The 19,813-nt window shown below is 29.5% G+C and overlaps 4 protein-coding genes across 4 annotated transcripts; 3 read left to right on the top strand and 1 right to left on the bottom strand.

Moving 5' to 3' along the window:
• The first annotated feature begins 1,537 nt into the window (after nucleotides 1-1,537).
• On the top strand, nucleotides 1,538-4,801 carry LOC122535690 (protein UBASH3A homolog). The gene is made up of 4 exons (XM_043667430.1): nucleotides 1,538-1,736; nucleotides 2,070-2,307; nucleotides 2,394-3,095; nucleotides 3,175-4,801. Exons 1-4 carry the CDS (start codon nucleotides 1,630-1,632, stop codon nucleotides 3,964-3,966), a joined length of 1,839 nt encoding a protein of 612 aa, XP_043523365.1. The 5' UTR covers nucleotides 1,538-1,629; the 3' UTR covers nucleotides 3,967-4,801.
• Nucleotides 4,802-4,933: 132 nt separating this feature from the next.
• Nucleotides 4,934-6,329, bottom strand: LOC122535691 (electron transfer flavoprotein subunit beta). Its single transcript, XM_043667432.1, has 3 exons — nucleotides 5,955-6,329; nucleotides 5,395-5,793; nucleotides 4,934-5,278 (listed from the first exon to the last, which is right to left on the bottom strand). Exons 1-3 carry the CDS (start codon nucleotides 6,003-6,005, stop codon nucleotides 4,967-4,969), a joined length of 762 nt encoding a protein of 253 aa, XP_043523367.1. The 5' UTR covers nucleotides 6,006-6,329; the 3' UTR covers nucleotides 4,934-4,966.
• Nucleotides 6,330-7,149: 820 nt separating this feature from the next.
• On the top strand, nucleotides 7,150-15,050 carry LOC122535689. The gene is made up of 7 exons (XM_043667429.1): nucleotides 7,150-7,493; nucleotides 8,041-8,525; nucleotides 8,691-9,153; nucleotides 9,321-9,478; nucleotides 9,603-9,770; nucleotides 9,973-10,431; nucleotides 10,503-15,050. Exons 2-7 carry the CDS (start codon nucleotides 8,072-8,074, stop codon nucleotides 10,625-10,627), a joined length of 1,827 nt encoding a protein of 608 aa, XP_043523364.1. The 5' UTR covers nucleotides 7,150-7,493; nucleotides 8,041-8,071; the 3' UTR covers nucleotides 10,628-15,050.
• A 2,266-nt stretch (nucleotides 15,051-17,316) lies between these two features.
• On the top strand, nucleotides 17,317-19,044 carry LOC122535687. Its single transcript, XM_043667426.1, has 2 exons — nucleotides 17,317-17,686; nucleotides 18,064-19,044. The coding sequence occupies exons 1-2, from the start codon at nucleotides 17,667-17,669 to the stop codon at nucleotides 18,386-18,388; spliced, it is 345 nt and encodes a 114-aa protein (XP_043523361.1). The 5' UTR covers nucleotides 17,317-17,666; the 3' UTR covers nucleotides 18,389-19,044.
• Nucleotides 19,045-19,813: the final 769 nt, after the last annotated feature.

The raw sequence follows: 19,813 nt of genomic DNA, 5'->3' as shown, positions 1-19,813 counted from the left end.
AAAATATGGAAAATAACACGCGAATAACATCTTATAAATCTTATAAAGTACAATACCTCAAAAAATCCGATTGGCATAATTTGAGCCATTTGAAATGTTTGTATAATAATAGAGAAATTCGAATGTTTCGTATGCCCGTTAAGAATCAACATTCTCTACCTTCGACGAATGGCAAAGTTAAATGCGTTCTATTTTATATACAATGCGTATGCATATATATTTGTGTAATATACGCCGCGAGGGTTGTTTAAATTTTTCTGGAATTTTATAATTTTCATATGAATAAAGAAATTTTGAGAACATTGCAAATATTTTATATAATTTTATCAAGAAAAGTATCAATACAAGATCTTCAATTTCTTAAGTATTTATATTCCAGATATAAATACTTAATACTTAATCGATGTTTACAATAAGTTACAATTTATTTAAATTCCAATCTTTGTATCTCTATTAATGATTTTAGAGTTTTTTGACTATGTTTACAACTTCTATGAAATATAATCATTAATTTATAATAATCTGCATAATAATTTTTGTACACTTATCGCAATAATTTCATTGCAAGATAAAACATGTTTGAAAAATATTACGTAGTAAAGTTTTTAATACTTGTATATGGTTGACATAAATTATACTGTAAGTATTAAAATTACGGAAATCTGAAGAAATATGTCTAAGATAAAAAGTCAAACCAAATCATCAATTAGGTATACAACAAATAATCATTTTTATAATAATTGCAATCATAATGAAATTCCAACAACCCTCGGTTATGTAAATTACAGTGTTTTTTTTTTTATTATTTCTTTACTGTTATATTACAGCATGAAAAATGTTTGTAACGAATGAACATACATACACATGTAAACATATCGCTGTTTTTTACACTAACTTTACGTAATGTACCAATTGTGTAGCATTGTTAAAATTGTTATGAAGTATGCGTCGAATATGAAAAAATGAAATATAATTATTGAAATTACAATTTAATTTTTTTAAAATTGCGAATTAATTGCTATATAATTTAAGTTTTATCATTTAAATTACGTGAACAATTCACATAAATAGATACATTTAATATTTTATATATATATATATATTTATTTATTTATTTATTTATTTTATATATGTATTTTAATTGTCTTTTAAAATATTTTTTTAACATTTCAATGAATTTAATTATAAAATGATTATATACGAATATTGATAAACTTAAACACAAATACTATATCAACTTACATATATATTCGCAAAGAATAATATAAAAATATTAAATTTGTTCTATTTGTCGTTAATTATTGAGTATCATTTAAAAATATAAGAAATTCCGGTCTGTATTTGATACTTACGTAATGTTTCATTATACAATTACAATTAATACATAACATTAACTTTTAAGTAAAAGAAAGTAACAATAAGTTTTGCCTTCTTAAGAAAGGAATTAATAGTGACTTTGTTTCAAGATTTTCAAACCCGTTAAATAATAATATTTTAAAAACGAAAATGTCGATATAATCCAAAGATTTAAATCACAAAATCGAATCGAAGATTCGATTCGATACAAAAACATATTGAGCATTCGTTTGAACAATGTTGGTAGCAAGTATCAGGGTGTAATGTACCGTCATGGCGACGTTACCGCCACGCAAAAATCCAACTCCAACGAAAATTTTAAAACAACATTTAACCCCATTGCAGACGCTATTACAATTAGGTTTCCCGAAACATCGAGCGTGAGTATTATAATACGATTGTAAAAGACTATCGATATCTCTTTGTTGTTCGATGAATAAGTACATGCGATTATAATGCATTCAGTGTAAACAAACAGCTGTCAAACATTAAGTATCATTGTTGTTTTTTGTTGATTCATCATTATCTATGCTTATGATAAAAATTTGACCAATACGTTTAATTATTGTTATCTTTTTCTTATTCTAGTAAATCGTTCTACAAAGTATATAATTTCATATGAAAATACTCTTATTATGTAATACAACACCATGACTGAGATTATTGGGTTGATTATACAATTCATAATAATTTAAATAATTATTGTTTTGTAGAGAGAAAGCATTAGCTGCTACGGGACATCGAGGTGTTCAACTTGCATCTGATTGGCTAGTAGCTCATGTTAGAGATCCAACTTTGGATTCTGACATCCATAGACAATATGTTTTGTACGCTTGTCCAATAGGTGAATTAGCAGAGCAACTTATAAAATTCTGGTCAGAGAGTAAAGAACTCATATGGAATGGAGCACATAATTATATGCCACACATAACTCTTGTATCATTTTTTGAAGTATGACATTATCTTAACTGTACACATAAAGTATTAATGTTAAATAAAAATACACATGAAGTATTACGAAGTATTACTTTTTGCAGGCACCAGATGAATCAACTGAGGAATTGGTAAATATACTTGAGAGTATAGTTAACCAAGATGAGTTATCAGATAATATTGAGTTGGAAACATACATTTCTCCTAATTTTATGGGGTTGTTTGTTAAAGAAATAAATGCAGAATGGCTGAAGAACATTGCCATCCGTTATGCAAACAAACTTTCAAGTTTGGGCATTTCTGCAGAACCTCAAATAAAATCTTTACATTTGACATTGGCCTATCAGTTTCCTAGTAATTTATATCAACAATTGCGTTTGATGGTAGAGAAACTAACACTCACTTGTCCAACTAATTGGGAACTCAGATTATATTCCAGAGATTCTAGGCTGCAAAATGCACATGTACATAAAGTGACACATCCTCACATGCCTAGAGAACATGATGAATTAGAATTAAGAGTCGGAGATTACATTTACATTCCAGAAGGGGCATGTAGTATATCTACAGATGGTTGGATTGAAGGTATCTCTTGGCTAACTGGTATTTCAGGCCATTTACCTTTGAATCATACAAAACGTACAGCTGAATCGGATTCATGGACTTTACATACTACTATACAAATTACTGACAATAAAAGTGAAATTCTACAGAAAGAAGAAATACCTTTAACTCGTAAACCACCAATATTGTTATCAAGTGATTCCATAGACAGTCCTGATGGAGTAGCAACAACTACTGAACCAGTAAATAATATTAATAATTTATTATTTATTAATCCATAAATCTAATTTTAATATTTTTATTTTATCTCTCTATATATAGATTGAAGTTTCTGAAGTACCTCCAAGTTCCTCAAGACAAATTTTCATATGCCGTCATGGAGAAAGAGTAGATTTTACATTTGGAGCATGGATCCGTTATTGTTTTGAATCAAATGGATCCTATGTTCGTAGAGACTTGAATATGCCAAAGGAAATACCATCAAGAAATATACAAGACTTTCGAAATGATAGTCCTTTAACAACTGTCGGTGAAGTGCAAGCAAGTTTGGTGGGAGAAGCTATGAAATCGTCTAGTATTAAAATAGACGTGGCTTTTACGTCTCCTTCATTGAGATGTATACAGACGTTAGCTCATATTTTAAAAGGATTAGATTTAAACATTCCAATGAAAATAGAGCCGGGTCTCATAGAGTGGTTAGCATGGTATCCAAATGGTGTTCCCATTTGGATGACATCTGAAGAATTAATAACAGCAGGTTTTAACATAGACAAAAATTATGACCCAATTATTAAAGCAAAAGATCTTCCATTAAAAGAAAACGCAGCCCAGTATTATGAACGAAGTTATGAATTAATCAAACGAATTATTGAAAATACAGTAGGAAATATTTTAATAGTAGCTCATGCTGCTTCTTTGGCAGCTTGCACCAGACAATTAACAGGTGGAAGAGTGCCACCAGCTTCCGAAGTTACGAGATTAGCACAGAGAGTACCATATTTAGCATGCTTGACGGCACGTGAAGGATTGGATGGTTGGCAACTTCATCCACCTCCTTTTCCTCCTATAACCCATACCAGTAATACCAGATTTGACTGGAAAGTATTATTGTAAAAAATAATTAATTTTTAAATACAGTTTTTCTCTTTTTATCATTTAAAATACTAAAGTTTAATCATAAAAGACTGTACAGAATGAATTTTTTGTAACATTTTAGTTCATATAAAGTATATTAAAAAGAGAAAAAGTATTAAAAAGATTATTTTCTGGGTTATTTATAATGTACTACAAAATATGCCAGTCGTCTATTCAAATAATTAACATTTGTAGGATGATAAATACGGGTATTGACTTTTCTAATTCTACTTTTTTCACAAAGGTAGACCAAGTAGAATATACATTTTTAAAAAGAATGTATGAATTAATATTTTGAAAAAGATATATTCTCTATAGATTTCGTACTGGATTTAGGAAATTTTTAGTAAAACGATGTGTAGTATTTATAACCTTTGCCAGAAAAATAATAGTACATTCATAATTTTTGAAAATGTATTTAGAAGATTATGAAATTTTAAAATTTTTTACACTATGACTTGCTGTAATTACATTGTAAAGTTTATGTGATTACTTTGTCAATCTATTATTTATTCAAATGTTTATATCTGCGTGTATTTTGAATGTATTATTACATATACAAAAGTATATAAAATTAAATATAATCAGATTTAGGATCTGTTACTATTATGTTTAGTAAAGATTTACTTTGTTACAAAAAAATCTATGTGTACGAAAATTACGGAAATCAGTAAATAAAATCTTTCCACACATCGCATAAGCCTATAAAATAATAGTTGGCATGAATAATGTGTGAAGATATAGAAGTACAAAATCAATGTAGAAAAATAATGTTATTTACCAAAGAAATATATAAAATGTTATTTCATTACAAGCCAGTTATATCACATGAAGGAACCTATTATTTTATTTATTGCAGAAAGTTTATTCAAATATAATATATAAAAAATTTTCTACATAAATCGAAGTTTAGTAAAAAGTATAATAAATGTAAAATAACATGAAATAGTTTCAACAATATTTTTCAATAATAGAATAATTATACATGTCCACTTTCCTTTAATTTTACAATTAATGTATCAACATCTGGTACAATAACTCCAGCTTGTCTGACTTGTGGTTCTTCAACAGACAAAATTTCAATTCTCGCTGAAGTATCTACACCAAGATCTTTTGCTGTTAGTTTTTTAATTGGCTTTTTTTTAGCTTTCATAATATTTGGCAATGTAGCATATCGTGGTTCATTAAGTCGTAGATCAGCACTTAAAACTGCTGGCATCTTTATTTTAACAACCTCTAAACCTCCATCAACTTCACGCGTTACTGTTAGTTCACTATCATTTTTTTCAATCTGTTTCAAAATAGTAAAATCAAATTATATTAATGAATTTTAATATCATTTTATAGAAGATGCTGTTCAATACTATTGTTTAATGTTTTAACTCAAACTTTTAACTCTTGGATTACCTTGCTACAAAATGTTCCAGTTGGCCAATCCAAAATACCTCCAACCATTTGTGCAGTTTGATTACTATCATCATCTATTGCTTGTTTTCCAACAATAATCAAATCTGCTTTTTCCTCTTGAGCTAATTTGGCTAAAATTTTAGAAACATGAACAGGTTGCAAAGTTTCATATTCAGGTCCAGATACTTCAACATGAATTCCCTTATCAGCACCCATTGCAAGTGCAGTTCTTATTATATCTTGAGATTGCGAGGGACCACATGAAACTGCAATGACCTCCTCTATTAATTTCTTTTCTTTCATTCGTACCGCCTCTTCAATTGCAATTTCATCAAAAGGGTTCATCGAATGTTTTACTCCATCTGTTACAACACCTCTTTTATCTGGTTTGACACGAATCTAAAAATAAATAATCAAATAAAAAGGAATGATCTATAATTGATAATATTTAAAACGATATATTTCTTAAATAATATTTAAATTTATCACTGATCAATTAGCTATTATAATCTTTATTTGTATACTATTTTTACATTTTTTATTATATTAATGATAGCTACCTTAACTGCATAATCGATAACTCTCTTCACACCTACAAGTGCTCGTGTCATTATTAACTGATAAACAGATCGATAAATTATACAACTAAAAGTTATAATTAATTTCTTTCTACAATATCTATCAATACATTCACTATTCAATTTCTTACGTATACAATTTGATTATTTGGTTAATACTTCGTTCTTCTACTCAGTAAATGGTCTAAAGTTCATTTCTACTTTGATATGTACGTTACTTGTGTTGATTTCATGGAGATATTTTTATATAGTTTGCGCTGATGTAACTGAACATCATAACATGGTCATTTCAGATTTTAGATTATAAAATTCTATTTAAAGTTAAATAATCGCTTAAAAAATAAAAAAACAAAAATGATGTTTCGAATTTGTAGGCTGTAATGTAAAATTTACATGTATATACCATTAAATATGGCCTGTTTTTGAGATAACTTCTTCCATAGATCCTAACTTATTTGTGATGGATTAAAGTGTAAAATTTATAATTTATACGCATTATTTATATTAACAAAGATATTTTTGTATCAGTTACATTTATAAATAATTTACAATAGTATTTTTCATTTTTATTACTTCAATATGTTATAAATTAAGGTCATTTTCAATCTTACGTAAAAATAATATATGTCTGTCTTAAATGAAAAGACAGTTATTATTTCAGTTAAAAATACATGTACAAATGATGATCGGATTTTCATTAGAATTATTAATTCAATTATGAGATATATTAAACTAACACTATAATTTAACTTAGATTAATTTAAGGTGTTACTTTAAAAAGAACGCTTAATACATTTCAATTTTTTGAAATAATTAATAAAATAACGTAAGTAATATAGTAAAATAACGAAATTTTCGTTTAAGGATCCAAGTATCCATATATGCGACACAATAAATTACATAAACTTTTAAAATAATTCACAAGTCATTAATTCACGATTGACTTATTATCTTATGTATAATTCTCATTCTAAATATTTGATTTTCTCTGAAGGCTTGAGATTTTTTGACAAAAAAATGAATTTTCATAATTTTTTCTTCAGCAGAAAAAGTCAATAAAATTTTCATTATGTATTCGTATCAGCAAATAAAACATGAAAATAGTTGCATACAATTTTCATATTCTAATGAAATTAGAATAAAAGAGATTTTGAGCGATCGTCTTTGAACCAATCAGAATGAATATGAAACCAAGTTTGCGCCACACATGGCGTCCAAGAACCGACGCCATCTAACGTCTGGCATTCCTGTTTTTTTCGTGCGGGTAAAATCACGGCTTTCTATAGCGCGCAAGCCTTTATCATTTTGTTTTGTAGAATTTGGTAAGTTAAGTGGATATCTTTGATAAATCGAGTATGCTACGCGTACGCCAAATGAAATGTTAGCTGAGAAAAAGCGTTCACGCGTTAAAGAAAGTGTGTGGGAAAATGAGTTAACCGTGTGTTAACGCGCAGTGATCAACTATCCGTGCAAGTTTAGCAAAGGAATATATATCCATATTCAGGACGTGATAACGTCGAGGTAATTGCATATTAATCTTTGGGATGGAAAATACGCTGTTGATTGTTCAAATATTGATAAAATTTCGATCCATTGAAGGTTTCCTTCGTGTTTATGTTTACTCCTCTAATTACCCCCTCCCTCTTCAGCCACCTTCTATGCCTCTATTCTTCCTGAGATTCTCCCTCGTTTTCTTCATACTTCATACAATGTTTTCTTTTTATAGTCTTGCTTCTTTGCCTTTCTTTTTTTAATTATCAAACGGATTTGCTTTATCTTATGTGTTTGTTATTGCACTGACTTCAATAACCAAACTGTATATAAAATAAATCACTGTTTATATTATTAAATTATTAGCACCACTTTATTGAATTATGCTTGATGTTCTTTTGATATTTTAATGAATAATATCAACATGGTACCGAACAAAGAATAATTATATATTAATAGTTCTGTGAAAATTATACTCATACATATACATTTATTTTTTAATATTTTTACATGTATATAAAAAATATATATATATATATACAATGATTTCAATTAATTGACACTGATTTTTTATAAGTATTTAGAAAGACGTATTTAAGCAGTGAAAAATGAGTGCATCGGCCTTGAAATCAACGATACCTGGAGTAGGTACCTCCCCAACCTCTACCAGTCATTCTATTCTTCCTATGACTGCAATGGCACAAAAAGTCGTATCAGGATCAGAACCAGGATCTATGAAGCCTTTACCAGGAAGTGGATTAAACTATGTTACATTACAACCACCCAGTCAACCTTTGAGTTTAGTACAAGATCATAGACCTTCTGTATATCAAACACCACCTTATGTGAGCAGTAATTCTGAAAAGGAACCAGACTTGGATAAATTAATTCCTAATGGAGTAGAGATTATGAAAACTGAGACAGAACAAAATATGTCTTTTTCTATAAAACAGAGCGAATCTAACAGAAATAATAATTTAAGTCCAGATAACCCTACACAAGATTCGCAAAAAGAAGTTCAAACAGAACAAGAGATGACATCTATCAATTTAGATTTCCCTGGTTAGTAAAACTGCAATAAATTTTTTTATTAATTTAAGTATGTGATAAATTCATATTTTGTTCATTGAATGTATTTCATTGTTGCACAGATATTTTCACATATGTTGAATTCATTGTAATGTATATAAATACAAACAATATATATTTTTACTTACGTTATTTTAGCATTATGTCCACAATTGCAAAACAAAGTTGAAGAAAAGAAGACTTCTGTAAATAATGGTTCAAAAGAATCTGATGGAATTCCGATTAATACAACTTTACAAACAAAATTGTCATCACACAAATCAGAAGATGCGTCAGTAAAACCTGACAGTCAGAAGACAAAAACTATAACTCAAAATACGAAACTTACATCAGATAGTTCTGCATTACCACAAACAAATAATCCACCAAAGACTGAAACAAAGGTCACTGGTTCACCAAAAGCTAATAAAAGAAAGTCTAGAGAATTGAAAGATTTAAAAGGAACATCAGCAACTGCAGATGGAGCAAGCAAGCCAAAAAGAAATAGAATTCAAACACAGCCTTATCAAAGTCCCTTACCAGAAATTGCACTACTTGTAAAAAATTTAAACAAACCACCGCCATCAAAAGCTTCCGATGACAAACTTATAGTATTTTATAAGTAAGTATGAAACATAACATTTTTCAAAAATATGTAATGATGAATAATAATAAAAAGTTTGAATTCTATAAATTTTCATTCAGAAATATAATAATTTATATTAGTTTTAAATATAAATATAAACAGAATTAATGGTGCTAATAACTTTTATTGATATTCATTATTAGAAATGAATTTTTGGCTGTGAGAAATGCAGAAGGAAGCTTTTATGTTTGTCAAGCAATGCAAAATATATATAAATCTAGCAGGAAAATTCGTATACGTTGGCTTTCTCAAGATAAAAATAATGGAGAAATATATTCACCAGACTTTTATGATTACATAGGTAATCTTACGTAAAGCAATTATAAATGATAGTCATTAAATTTGAAGTATATTTGTCTTATATTTTGTAATATTTATTACATTACACAATGCAAATTATATTTATTTACTGTTTTCTTTTTCAGATTTTGATTGTATATTAACAAATTTAAATTTAAACAAAATTGATAAAAATAAATTCCAGCTAACCAAAATTGAATTATTACGTACAGAAAATATTTTAAAAAGAGCAATTGATGTTGAAGCTGGTGTGTCTGAAAAACCTCGAGTAACGGAAGAACATCCAGATGGACGTTAGTATTTTTTTATGCTGCTTTTACAAAAAAGAAGTCTTAAAATATAATTGATGTTATTAAAATTTTATTTCCACTCAATTTTAATATGATTCCATTTTAAACTCAATAAAATTCTTGTTTGATATTAATTGTTTATTTATATTTTTGAAATTTTATAAATATGTTTCATGAAATTTGAATGTTAATATCTTATCCACAGTTGACCTTTCACTTTATAAAGATGAATCACAATTAAAGAAAAGAAAAGGTCACAACTTGCATAAACAAAAGCAAAGTCTACGTAAGAAATCAAAACGAGCTGAAAGCTTCTCTGAAGATGGTGCTACTGAAGAAGAATTAGGAAAAAAATCACCTAAATCAAATCGCTCTAAAAAACGAACTATTAACAAAAGTTTGGCAATCGCAAAATCGGTTGCAAAAGGATCTAGTAGAGCGGAAAGAGCATTGAACAGAAATACGAAGTCGGGGAATGAAACTACTGTTGTTACTACCAATAGTAGTACAATTACTACTACTACTACTACTACTACTGCAGTAACTGCATCTGCAATATCAGTAGATAAAAATAATACTGATGTTAAAAAAAGTGAAAATAAAAAGAGCACAAAACAACAGAATAATAATAATACAAGTGGAGTTTCAAGGACAAAGCTACGTGGTAAGAAATTCTGGACTTTAATATATCTTACATATAATTTTTTTCTCAAACTACCATAACTTAATTTTTAGCATCTGCACAAAACACTCAACAAAGCAACAAAGCAACAGGTCGTCCAAAGCGTATGGCTGCAACCACAGGTATTGCGTCGACTGAAGAAGCTGCTTCTCGAAAAAAGCCACGTGGACGAGCATAAAATTAACATAATTTACATGTATTTCCTGTATTACATCTGGAATAGAATCTGTATCGTAGGCAATATGTACACGTAGTACACTCTTTAAAAATTGCGATCAATTTATAATGTAATATATATGATCATATTATCTATCAGATGCTGCATTATATTATAGTCCAACAATGTGGGATCAACAATTTATATAACAATGCGGCAAGTCGCGTTTCGTTTAAACGAAAAAAAAAGACTCAGAGACTTATAAGAGTGATATTGTGATATCATACAAAATTTGTACATATCGTCTACGTTTCAGATTCCTACAGGAGAAGTCACGGAATGTATATGGAGAAATGGTACCTTGTTTGAGTAATAAACTATCTACAGGGTGTCACATGCTAATGCACTCTTGCAATAGTCTATTTTTGATGTTGTGAGTGAACTGTACGTGATTCAGTTGAGTTTAATGTACACTTTCCATTGGATATGATAGCTATGTACAAATATATATATCTGGGGCTTATAACGTACTCTATAAAAAGATGAAAACAGGTGAAAATAGAGTACCAGAGAATGAAAACAATCCGTGAATTATCGATCTCCAAGTTATGGATCGGTAGATTTAGAAGTACAATATCTGTACATTATGCTGAATCCTTGCTGTTTAAAAAAATAGCAGATGAAATGGTCCAGCGCCTATATTAAAAACAGGCAGAGAAAAAAAGTGCCCTCAACTGTAAATCTTTGTCCTGTTATTGAATCCATGGATTCATAAAAGAAAGAATCTTATGGCTGGAGACGTAATGTTTTAATTGTAGTTTATTTTTGAATCATTTATGTCAGTGAATTTGCTAATATAATTCATTGTTATAAAAAATGAAGAGGATCATATTAATTATGGTGGTGTCAAAGTATAATTTAGCCACTTAAACATATTATATTCCTTTCTTTAAAAAAGAAAAAACAAAAAAAAACAAACAAAATAGCACTTATTTACTCTGATAAGTCTGGATTAAAATGTATAAACTTGCTTTATCTATGTATTATTTTATTTTTACAAAGATATGGACAAAGTGTATATTTACTGAGAGATAGATGATTATGATTTACACGTATTCTTCACCAAATCTAAATTCATATATTTTGACGTAGTTTATAGTTTATATTTCATTGGGGATACAAATTGTGTCAATATTGAGAAAGAGAAATTATGTGACTCAATTTATTACGATGTATATTAGATGAAGGTATCGAGACATGTATTTGTTTTCTACATTATTATGATACGATGATACACCTTATATAATTATTTTGCGAAAAAAAGTCTTTCGATTTTTAGAGAAACGTAAATTATAATCGCCTTCTTTTTTCATTAAATATTCGGTTGCCGAAGTTGCGTGCATTTACTTAATGCATCGGCCATTGAACATTGCACAAACTTGAATGAGAAAATGATTTCTCATTTACATGATTTTATCTATGTATGTACATATAAAGATTAGGTAATCAAAATTGTGAAAATGGAAACAAATCTATATGAGCGTTTGGAATCTTGAAGGCTAATGTATCTTATTCATTTGATAGTGTATTTCAATTTATTATGTTGCAATATGTACTTGTGAAAGTTTTTGTCCTTTATTTCAAAAGACATTGAATACATGTACGATGTACATATACTTCATAAGCTTACAACGTTAAAGACAACTTAAGAATGCCGTTTAAATGATCAGGCATATCGACTTCTATAAAAAATAGGATATAATTATAATAAATTTAAGATGGATTTAATTCTCAAGATAGGAGATGAATAAGATACCAATCCTGTCATTGGTCCATTGCATATTGTATTTAAAATATACACATACACATACACACGCACACACACACACATACACATACACATAATGTATAAATTTAAAATATACACAAACGTAATGTATAAATTTAGTAAAAGAAAAAAAAAAATTCTAACGAACGAAGACCGAAAATTTTGCTTATATTGTTATTCGATTTTGCTTTTAAAGCAATTCTGGAAATTAGTTGTATAATATCGAGATAATTCAGAGGACGGTGCAAATAATTATGATTAAATATTATCATTAACGTCGATGGAAGATAATGTATAATATATTATAATATATTATATAATATATTATATAATATTATAATATGTTAATGTATAATAAATTTTCAAGATGAACTTCACTTTATTATTTCGAGAAGCGAAATCGATTACAACATATGACTCGAATAAATACAGCTCTCGATATTCTTCTCGTGAGCCACTTGCAAATTTAAGATGAGAGAATAGTACGAAGGAAACTGAATCGAAAAGCAATGATACATTTGCGTGCGGGCTGATATTTGTTGAGGATACTTAAAAATATATATTAAATTTCAGAGACCGAAGTTTAAACGTGTAGACACTAGATAATTGACCATTAAGAAGAAATCATCTTTCACTTTATACACGATGAACTATAAACTTACACTCATGTGTATTAATTTAGTATATATGAAACAATGTCTATTCAAGCCAGTAAGTCCTAAATTCTGTATTGTCATTATCATGCTAAAAATAATTTGTGTATTTAATTTTGTTTTTTCTCGTGGTTTTCTAAAGTAAGACTGAAAATCGTTGTTCAAAATTTAAGAGCTAAAGATACGCTTGCTATATAAAAATATATGTAAAATTCAAAGTACAAATAGTTTGTCATGAAAGTATCAGATCTTTAGCTCCAAATTTTAGAAACACCGGTTTAAAGTGTTACGTTAAATAAGATATCAACTACCTCGTCATATATGACTTATTTCTTACAATAATGTAAAAATTTCAAATACGTATGATTTAGAGGGACCTTATTTTGTTTGCATTATAATTTACTTGTATATTACATGCGAACACATAACACTTGATATCATTGTCTAAAATGTTCTTTTCATGCTACTTAAATATATAAAAATAACAATAATACAAGAACAAAACTTATATTTATTATTATTTATTTCAGTGATATCTTGTTAAACGGATCTTCGTTATTTTGAAATTTTCACTTGCTTGACTTTTTTGCTTAACGATATCGAGTGTCGCATTTTGTGTAATTAAAAATACTAATCGTGGTCAGTTTTGCAGTGTCAATTGTTTTTATCTTTTGAACAGTGATCCTCCGACAAGATCTGTCCTAAAACACACGAAATCTATTATTGGCTCTTAACTTCTAAGCACTGCTTCAATGAATTTGCAGCGTATGTCCCTAATTAATCTGAATGTCACGATTGCATTCTAATTATGTAATAAGCACATAAACCATATTACGCGTGTCGCATTTAAATAGACGTTTAAATGATTAAATAAAAGCGATCGTGCGATTATCTCTAAGTACGATTCTTGTAAGAATGGATATTTACATAGTCGAAAAGTACAGCCCACATGCGAAATTATCGAGCCATACTTGAAACGCGTTGCTAAACGCTGCCTTTTTATTTCGAGGTCACGTAAATCAACACTTACTATTCGTGGTATAAATAGTAAATGGATAATCTTTGATATTTCGTATAAATTTAGTTGTCATTTCCAATTCGAAAACTGAATCGAATTTTTACAAATTTTATATTATTGTACAAAATGTGATAAAGACAATCTTTTATTAGCATGAAGATATTGAGTTTATCGATATAAGAATGATTTCAATATAAGTTTTATTTTACTCGAGACGTTTTACTTGAAGATTTTATCTAAATATTCCGATAGAATAGCTGTATTAATTAAATGTTAAAATGTTGAATTCGATTCATATTTCTTATTGATTGACAACATACGTATTTAATAATATTTGATATGGCCTACTCAGTACCTAAAATACGAATTATTTGACCAGGAGTAAAATGGTAGAGAATAAAAATTGTATACAAAAACGCGTTTCAAGTAAAATTGGTCCGATCCTTTTGAGATTCATTTTTCTAGAAGTTATTCTATACGAGTTACATGCGATTCTACCATTTGCAAGAAATTTCTGATATCTAATTGTACAACTAATTACAAAACGTAACGAGGAACCTCTACTTGTCGTATCGTGTACTGTTTCCTTTTGTGTACGTTATTCCGTAATTTTATCAAATTAATTAAACCATAAGCTGATGATGGTGCAATCTATATGTCCCCTGTGATTTAAGTTCATGAAAAATTTGAAGAATCAGCGTTTTACAAATAATAAAAGATATTGTGAGTTTGGTGACCGAAGTCAGTTTTTATTCGCGCTATACCTGCACAATTTTCAGGTGAGATTTGCCTAGATGCAATGAAAGCGTGTACAACAAGCGCAGTGACACGAAAAGAGGCTAAAAAAAAATGTTTGTGAAATATACGGTTTTTTTTTAACGATATTAAGACGAAAACACGGAGCTTTGTATGTACATTTTCACGAATAAAAATTTCTGTAAGTTATGGTCGATGTACTGCTCGAATGGCCACCATACAAAGTTAACCCTCGGAAGTCTGAAGCTCGCAGTCCTGTGTCGGGGTCATTTCTGACTCACATGGATATTCCACTAGTCATATTTAGATCGCCTGAGCGGCTCACCGATACTGTGCTGACATAGAATGACGGTCGCTCGAGACCGAGGTCTTCATTGATATTGTACCGACACAGTGACAGACTCACATAGGAACATGTAGGAGCATATAGAAACAAGTAATAATCACATGAATAATAAAGTTATATTTATTTATATTTATACATTGACGAGAGACAATCGCTGTATCCTTGCTAAGTCCAATACGTTGCCAATTACGTCCAAATTCCTGGTTTTCTGGAACTACATTAAAAAACAGTTTCTGATATATTGTCTTGTTGCATTTCGACTTTGGAATCTTGCATTTCGGGTTCAGTGTCACTGTTTGATACACTTTCGTTGTCTTATGATTGTTCACTGTCAGGAACGTCTTGCATATTAAGCGAAAGAAGACAAAAAAAAGATTGCTCGTTGGCAATAAAGGCATTGCGTCAACAAATGGAAACAACAAACAGAAACAACGGAAAAAACTAATACAAAAAACAAAAATAATAATTGCTTCGATTTACTGCACACATTTTTTCTCTTCACAGCGTTACCAGAAACTAATTTCTTTGTCTTCAATCTTCGGCACTTTGGCGGACACGTGTTAGCCACTTGGCATTCGTGTGTTAGTGCGATCAGGTTTCAGTTACTGACAAGCAGCTCCTATCACTGTGTGCGTTATTGCATTCGGTAGCTCTCGACACGGGTCAAAAATGACTCCGATACAGTAGGCTAAGGGTTAAGCATGCACCGTGTGGATCACCACTAGGATAGGTGCCGGAAGTGGAAGTAATTAATATTGTTGTCCTTATCGCACGCTGTTACTCTCCTTGTCTACCGCGCGAATAAGTCTGTCCTTGTCGCACACTATCGCTCTCCTTGCTGCCGGACGTATACGTCTGTCCTTGTCCAACGCTGTTGCTCTCCTTGTTTACCGCACAGATATATCTATCCTTGTCCCACGCTATCACTCTCCTTGTTTACCGCGCGAATACGTCAGTCCTTGTTGCACGCTATCGCTCTCCTTGTCTACCGCACAGACATGTCTGTCCTTATCGCACGCTAGTGCCCTCCTTGTCTAATGATGCTAGACAAGGAGAGCAACAGTGTGCGACAAGGACATCCTTCGATCTATTGAAAAAAAAATTCAACTTTTTACACAGACGTTTTTCTGGGGCAAAACATACGTAGAAAGGAAGCGGGGAACCTAATTTTAACGATCCATATAAAAAAGTTCGCAAATTATTCCTCTTAATTAGGTTTTTTTCCTAATTAGTGCAAACTGTCACAAAATGGGCATGGTGGCGCCATCTAGCGGTAGCTCAGTGGTACTAATTATTTATAAAAACACTTATTTCTGCATTTTACGGGTCAAATGGGGTATGAAAAGAAGGCTAAGAGTCTAATTAGGGTAATACAATCGCCAAAGTTCACAATTCATTTCGCTAAATTAGGTTATTCCGCTTATGAAAATTTCACTGTTTCACGGGGTAAGAAACACTAGCGCTGTGGCAGACTGGAGGAACTAAACGCTCTATAACCACATAAAGAAAAAAATTAATTTTAATTTTTCACGCCACAAATTTGAATTCCACGCGATAGCATTATATTTCAATGATAATGCTATCAATTACGTTCGCAAATAAATCTGAATCTAATATTCACTATAGTTTGCGAGAAATTATGCACTCATCATTGGCACTCCTACTAACGTAAACGAGATTGAAACATTCTTTCTATACGTAAACTATACTCAAACAAAACATAAAATGCAAGGTAAGGGTCTCTAAAATCGAAGACGCAACCATAACAGTTCACAAATGATTTCTCTTAATTAATTTCTTCTCGTAATTTGTGGAAAAACTGTCACCTGTCAGTGTTTGAAAACAATGGTGGCGCCATCTATTGGTGACTCGGTGGTACTAAAAGTAGAAACATCTGTTTTTAGTACAATCAAGTCACCAATAGATGGCACCGCCTGCCACCTGTAAATGTTTAGAAGCAACGGTGGCGCCATCTATTGATCAGTCAGTGGTACTAAAAAAGAGAAAACTCTGTTTTTAGTACCATAGAGTTATCAATAGATGGCGCCACCATTGTTTTCAAACATTGACAGGTGACGACAAGGACAGACATATACGCGTGGTAAACAAGGAGGGCGTTAGCGTGGGACAAGGACAACATTATAAATTAGAAGTGATTGTAATTATAGAAGATGAAAGAACTAATTTTTTTTTTATAGAAAGAATCATTTATGGTGATTCACTTGATCGCTATTTTATGTCTAAACGAGTTCAAATATTCATTGTGTTTGTGGTATTAATCATAGTTCTACCACTTATTTGTATATGAATGTGTAAATGAAAAAGCTGGAACATAATGTACTTATGTTGTATTATAGTGAATAAAGTATTGATAAAAAGATAAGAAGTGATTATAAATAATGTAGATTCCTTGTTTGGCATTATGAAGTAAGGATTTCAATCATTGAAGACTGATTACTATGATTAATGAGATTATCATGTAAGTACATGAGTTTTAGGTTATAATTTTCTAACCTAAATATTGGAAATTATTTATTACACGTATTTTTTAATCACTAGAATATTTGTTTAAACGCTATTTTAAGTGATGTTCAATTTTTATTACTCCATTTTCTTTTTTAAATTTTTTATTAAATTTTGAATTTTTTAATGTCATTAGACTAAAATATTAAATTTTTTTACATTTTTAATTTTATTTGATATATTCCAACATTTTTATTGCATGCAATAAATATATTCATAAATTTATATATAAATTCAATGCTCAAAACAATTTAACTGTTTCAAAAGTAAAAATTATGTTACAAATATCATCTATTATAATAATAATTTATTGTATATATATATGTATTACAGAAGTAAAATGTCCTCGCAAGATACTCAATCAAATTCAAATCACAAATGTTCAGATCGAGTTGTTACTGATTCAGTGCATTCAAGGTTTCGTCCCTCAGGTGTATATTGCAATACGTGCAATATAAATGTTATTGGAAATCACTCTGCCATAGAAAGTCATTTCAATAATTCTCATCCTTCGAAGGAATTTTGTTGTTACTGTAGAGGCAAAGTATTCACTTATATACAAATGTCTAATGATGATTGCGTGGAAAAGCCAAAGTACATTGTTTACCACAAATGTAGCATTAGAAAGGAAGAAGAAAGTACAAGAGAATCTCTTTAAAGATATTAATATATTTAAATAAAATATATATCTCATAAAATTATGCTACATACAATCTGTGCAATAACAAGTAATATGCAAGCACAGGAAAATATTTGAAATTACAAAAAGAGCCTTACAATGACAAATGCAAAAATATATAATATAATCATCAATCAAAAAACATGACATTTTCATCATTTTATATATGAATATTACAACAAAATTTGAGCTTACAAATATTGTTACGATTTATTCCAAGTATAAAAGTACATATATTTATATGTAATGCAAACTTATTCTTTGTACACGTTGCAGTTAAGACAGTTTCTAAGATATTTGTAATAAAATTATTTAATTAATTGATAGAAATTTCTTTGATAGGCGACTGTTCGCAATACTGACAAAAAGGAATATTTAATTTAAGTAGCTATATAGTAAATACTGATAGAAAGGAACGTGAAATTTAATTATATAGTAAATTAATATAATATAGAATATATATAATCAGTTGTGTCAAATGTCGAATACGGTTCCTTTTACGTTTTACAATTGTGCCTAGCATTGCCAATTACGCTCAACGTGATATTCCATTAATGTACTCGTAACGCATACTTATATATATTATTTATGTGTACATGTATGTATAAATATATTTTCTTGAAATTTTGTATCAACTTTTTGATAAATATAAATACGTGAAGGAATTAAAAGAATAATTTTTTACCATTCCACATAGAATATGCAAGCTATACACAAGTTTGTTGATCTTTATATTCAAAGATATGTTGCGATAAATTTCATATAAATAATTAAGCTTTATGTGTGCGGTATTGTTAATAATACTTGCGACCTTAATACTAATGACTTTGGATTGTAATTTGGACTATATACGTACTCTGGTACGTACAAAACAGAATAACAAATTGAAATATGCGAGAAGTCGAAAATGTCGACAATCTGACGATCGGGACGAATCGAGTGGAGTATCTCCCAAAGTATCTTACAATTCGAGATTGGGAATCCCGACAATTTTAAATTACAAAACACGTTTGGGAACCTGATATTTTCGGATTCTTGCATACTTCTAATAATAATGCAACCATATAATAAATAACGTTTAACATAATTCATGCAATAATCAAACATGTTCTGCATATCAATTTTCAATATTTTTATCGATAACGATTTTATAAAATACTTCTTTTAAACTAGATTATCGAACTTTGTGAACTTCCCATCTCGAATATAGTCGAAATATATCTAGTACATTTGGATATCGAAAATGTTTTTGGAATGCTTTTTCGAGAAGTGTCATCATTCACACATTTTTGAAAATGTCTATAATTATTTCATTATATTTTATGTTTATTTTGACTAGATGCTATAATAAAAATGACTTTTTAATAAGCTAATATGCATTTTCTTGAAACTTATTTTGGCTAT

This window comes from Frieseomelitta varia, unplaced genomic scaffold (assembly GCF_011392965.1).
Source record: "Frieseomelitta varia isolate USP_RPSP 00005682 unplaced genomic scaffold, Fvar_1.2 scaffold_754, whole genome shotgun sequence".
NCBI classification, from domain to species: Eukaryota; Metazoa; Arthropoda; class Insecta; order Hymenoptera; family Apidae; genus Frieseomelitta; species Frieseomelitta varia.
Note: the sequence above shows the minus strand (reverse complement) of the source record. Positions and strands in the feature narration are given on the sequence as shown.

Coding starts and splice junctions, on each gene's coding strand:
- LOC122535690 (XM_043667430.1), top strand. CDS start 1,630: ATGGCGACGTTACCGCCACGCAAAAATCCAACTCCAACGAAAATTTTA. Junction 1,737..2,069: donor GGTTTCCCGAAACATCGAGC/GTGAGTATTATA, acceptor ATTGTTTTGTAG/AGAGAAAGCATTAGCTGCTA. Junction 2,308..2,393: donor CTCTTGTATCATTTTTTGAA/GTATGACATTAT, acceptor TACTTTTTGCAG/GCACCAGATGAATCAACTGA.
- LOC122535691 (XM_043667432.1), bottom strand. CDS start 6,005: ATGACACGAGCACTTGTAGGTGTGAAGAGAGTTATCGATTATGCAGTT. Junction 5,794..5,954: donor TTATCGATTATGCAGTTAAG/GTAGCTATCATT, acceptor ATTTATTTTTAG/ATTCGTGTCAAACCAGATAA. Junction 5,279..5,394: donor CTGGAACATTTTGTAGCAAG/GTAATCCAAGAG, acceptor ATTTTGAAACAG/ATTGAAAAAAATGATAGTGA.
- LOC122535689 (XM_043667429.1), top strand. CDS start 8,072: ATGAGTGCATCGGCCTTGAAATCAACGATACCTGGAGTAGGTACCTCC. Junction 9,154..9,320: donor AAACTTATAGTATTTTATAA/GTAAGTATGAAA, acceptor ATTCATTATTAG/AAATGAATTTTTGGCTGTGA. Junction 10,432..10,502: donor TTCAAGGACAAAGCTACGTG/GTAAGAAATTCT, acceptor CTTAATTTTTAG/CATCTGCACAAAACACTCAA.
- LOC122535687 (XM_043667426.1), top strand. CDS start 17,667: ATGATTAATGAGATTATCAT. Junction 17,687..18,063: donor ATGATTAATGAGATTATCAT/GTAAGTACATGA, acceptor TATGTATTACAG/AAGTAAAATGTCCTCGCAAG.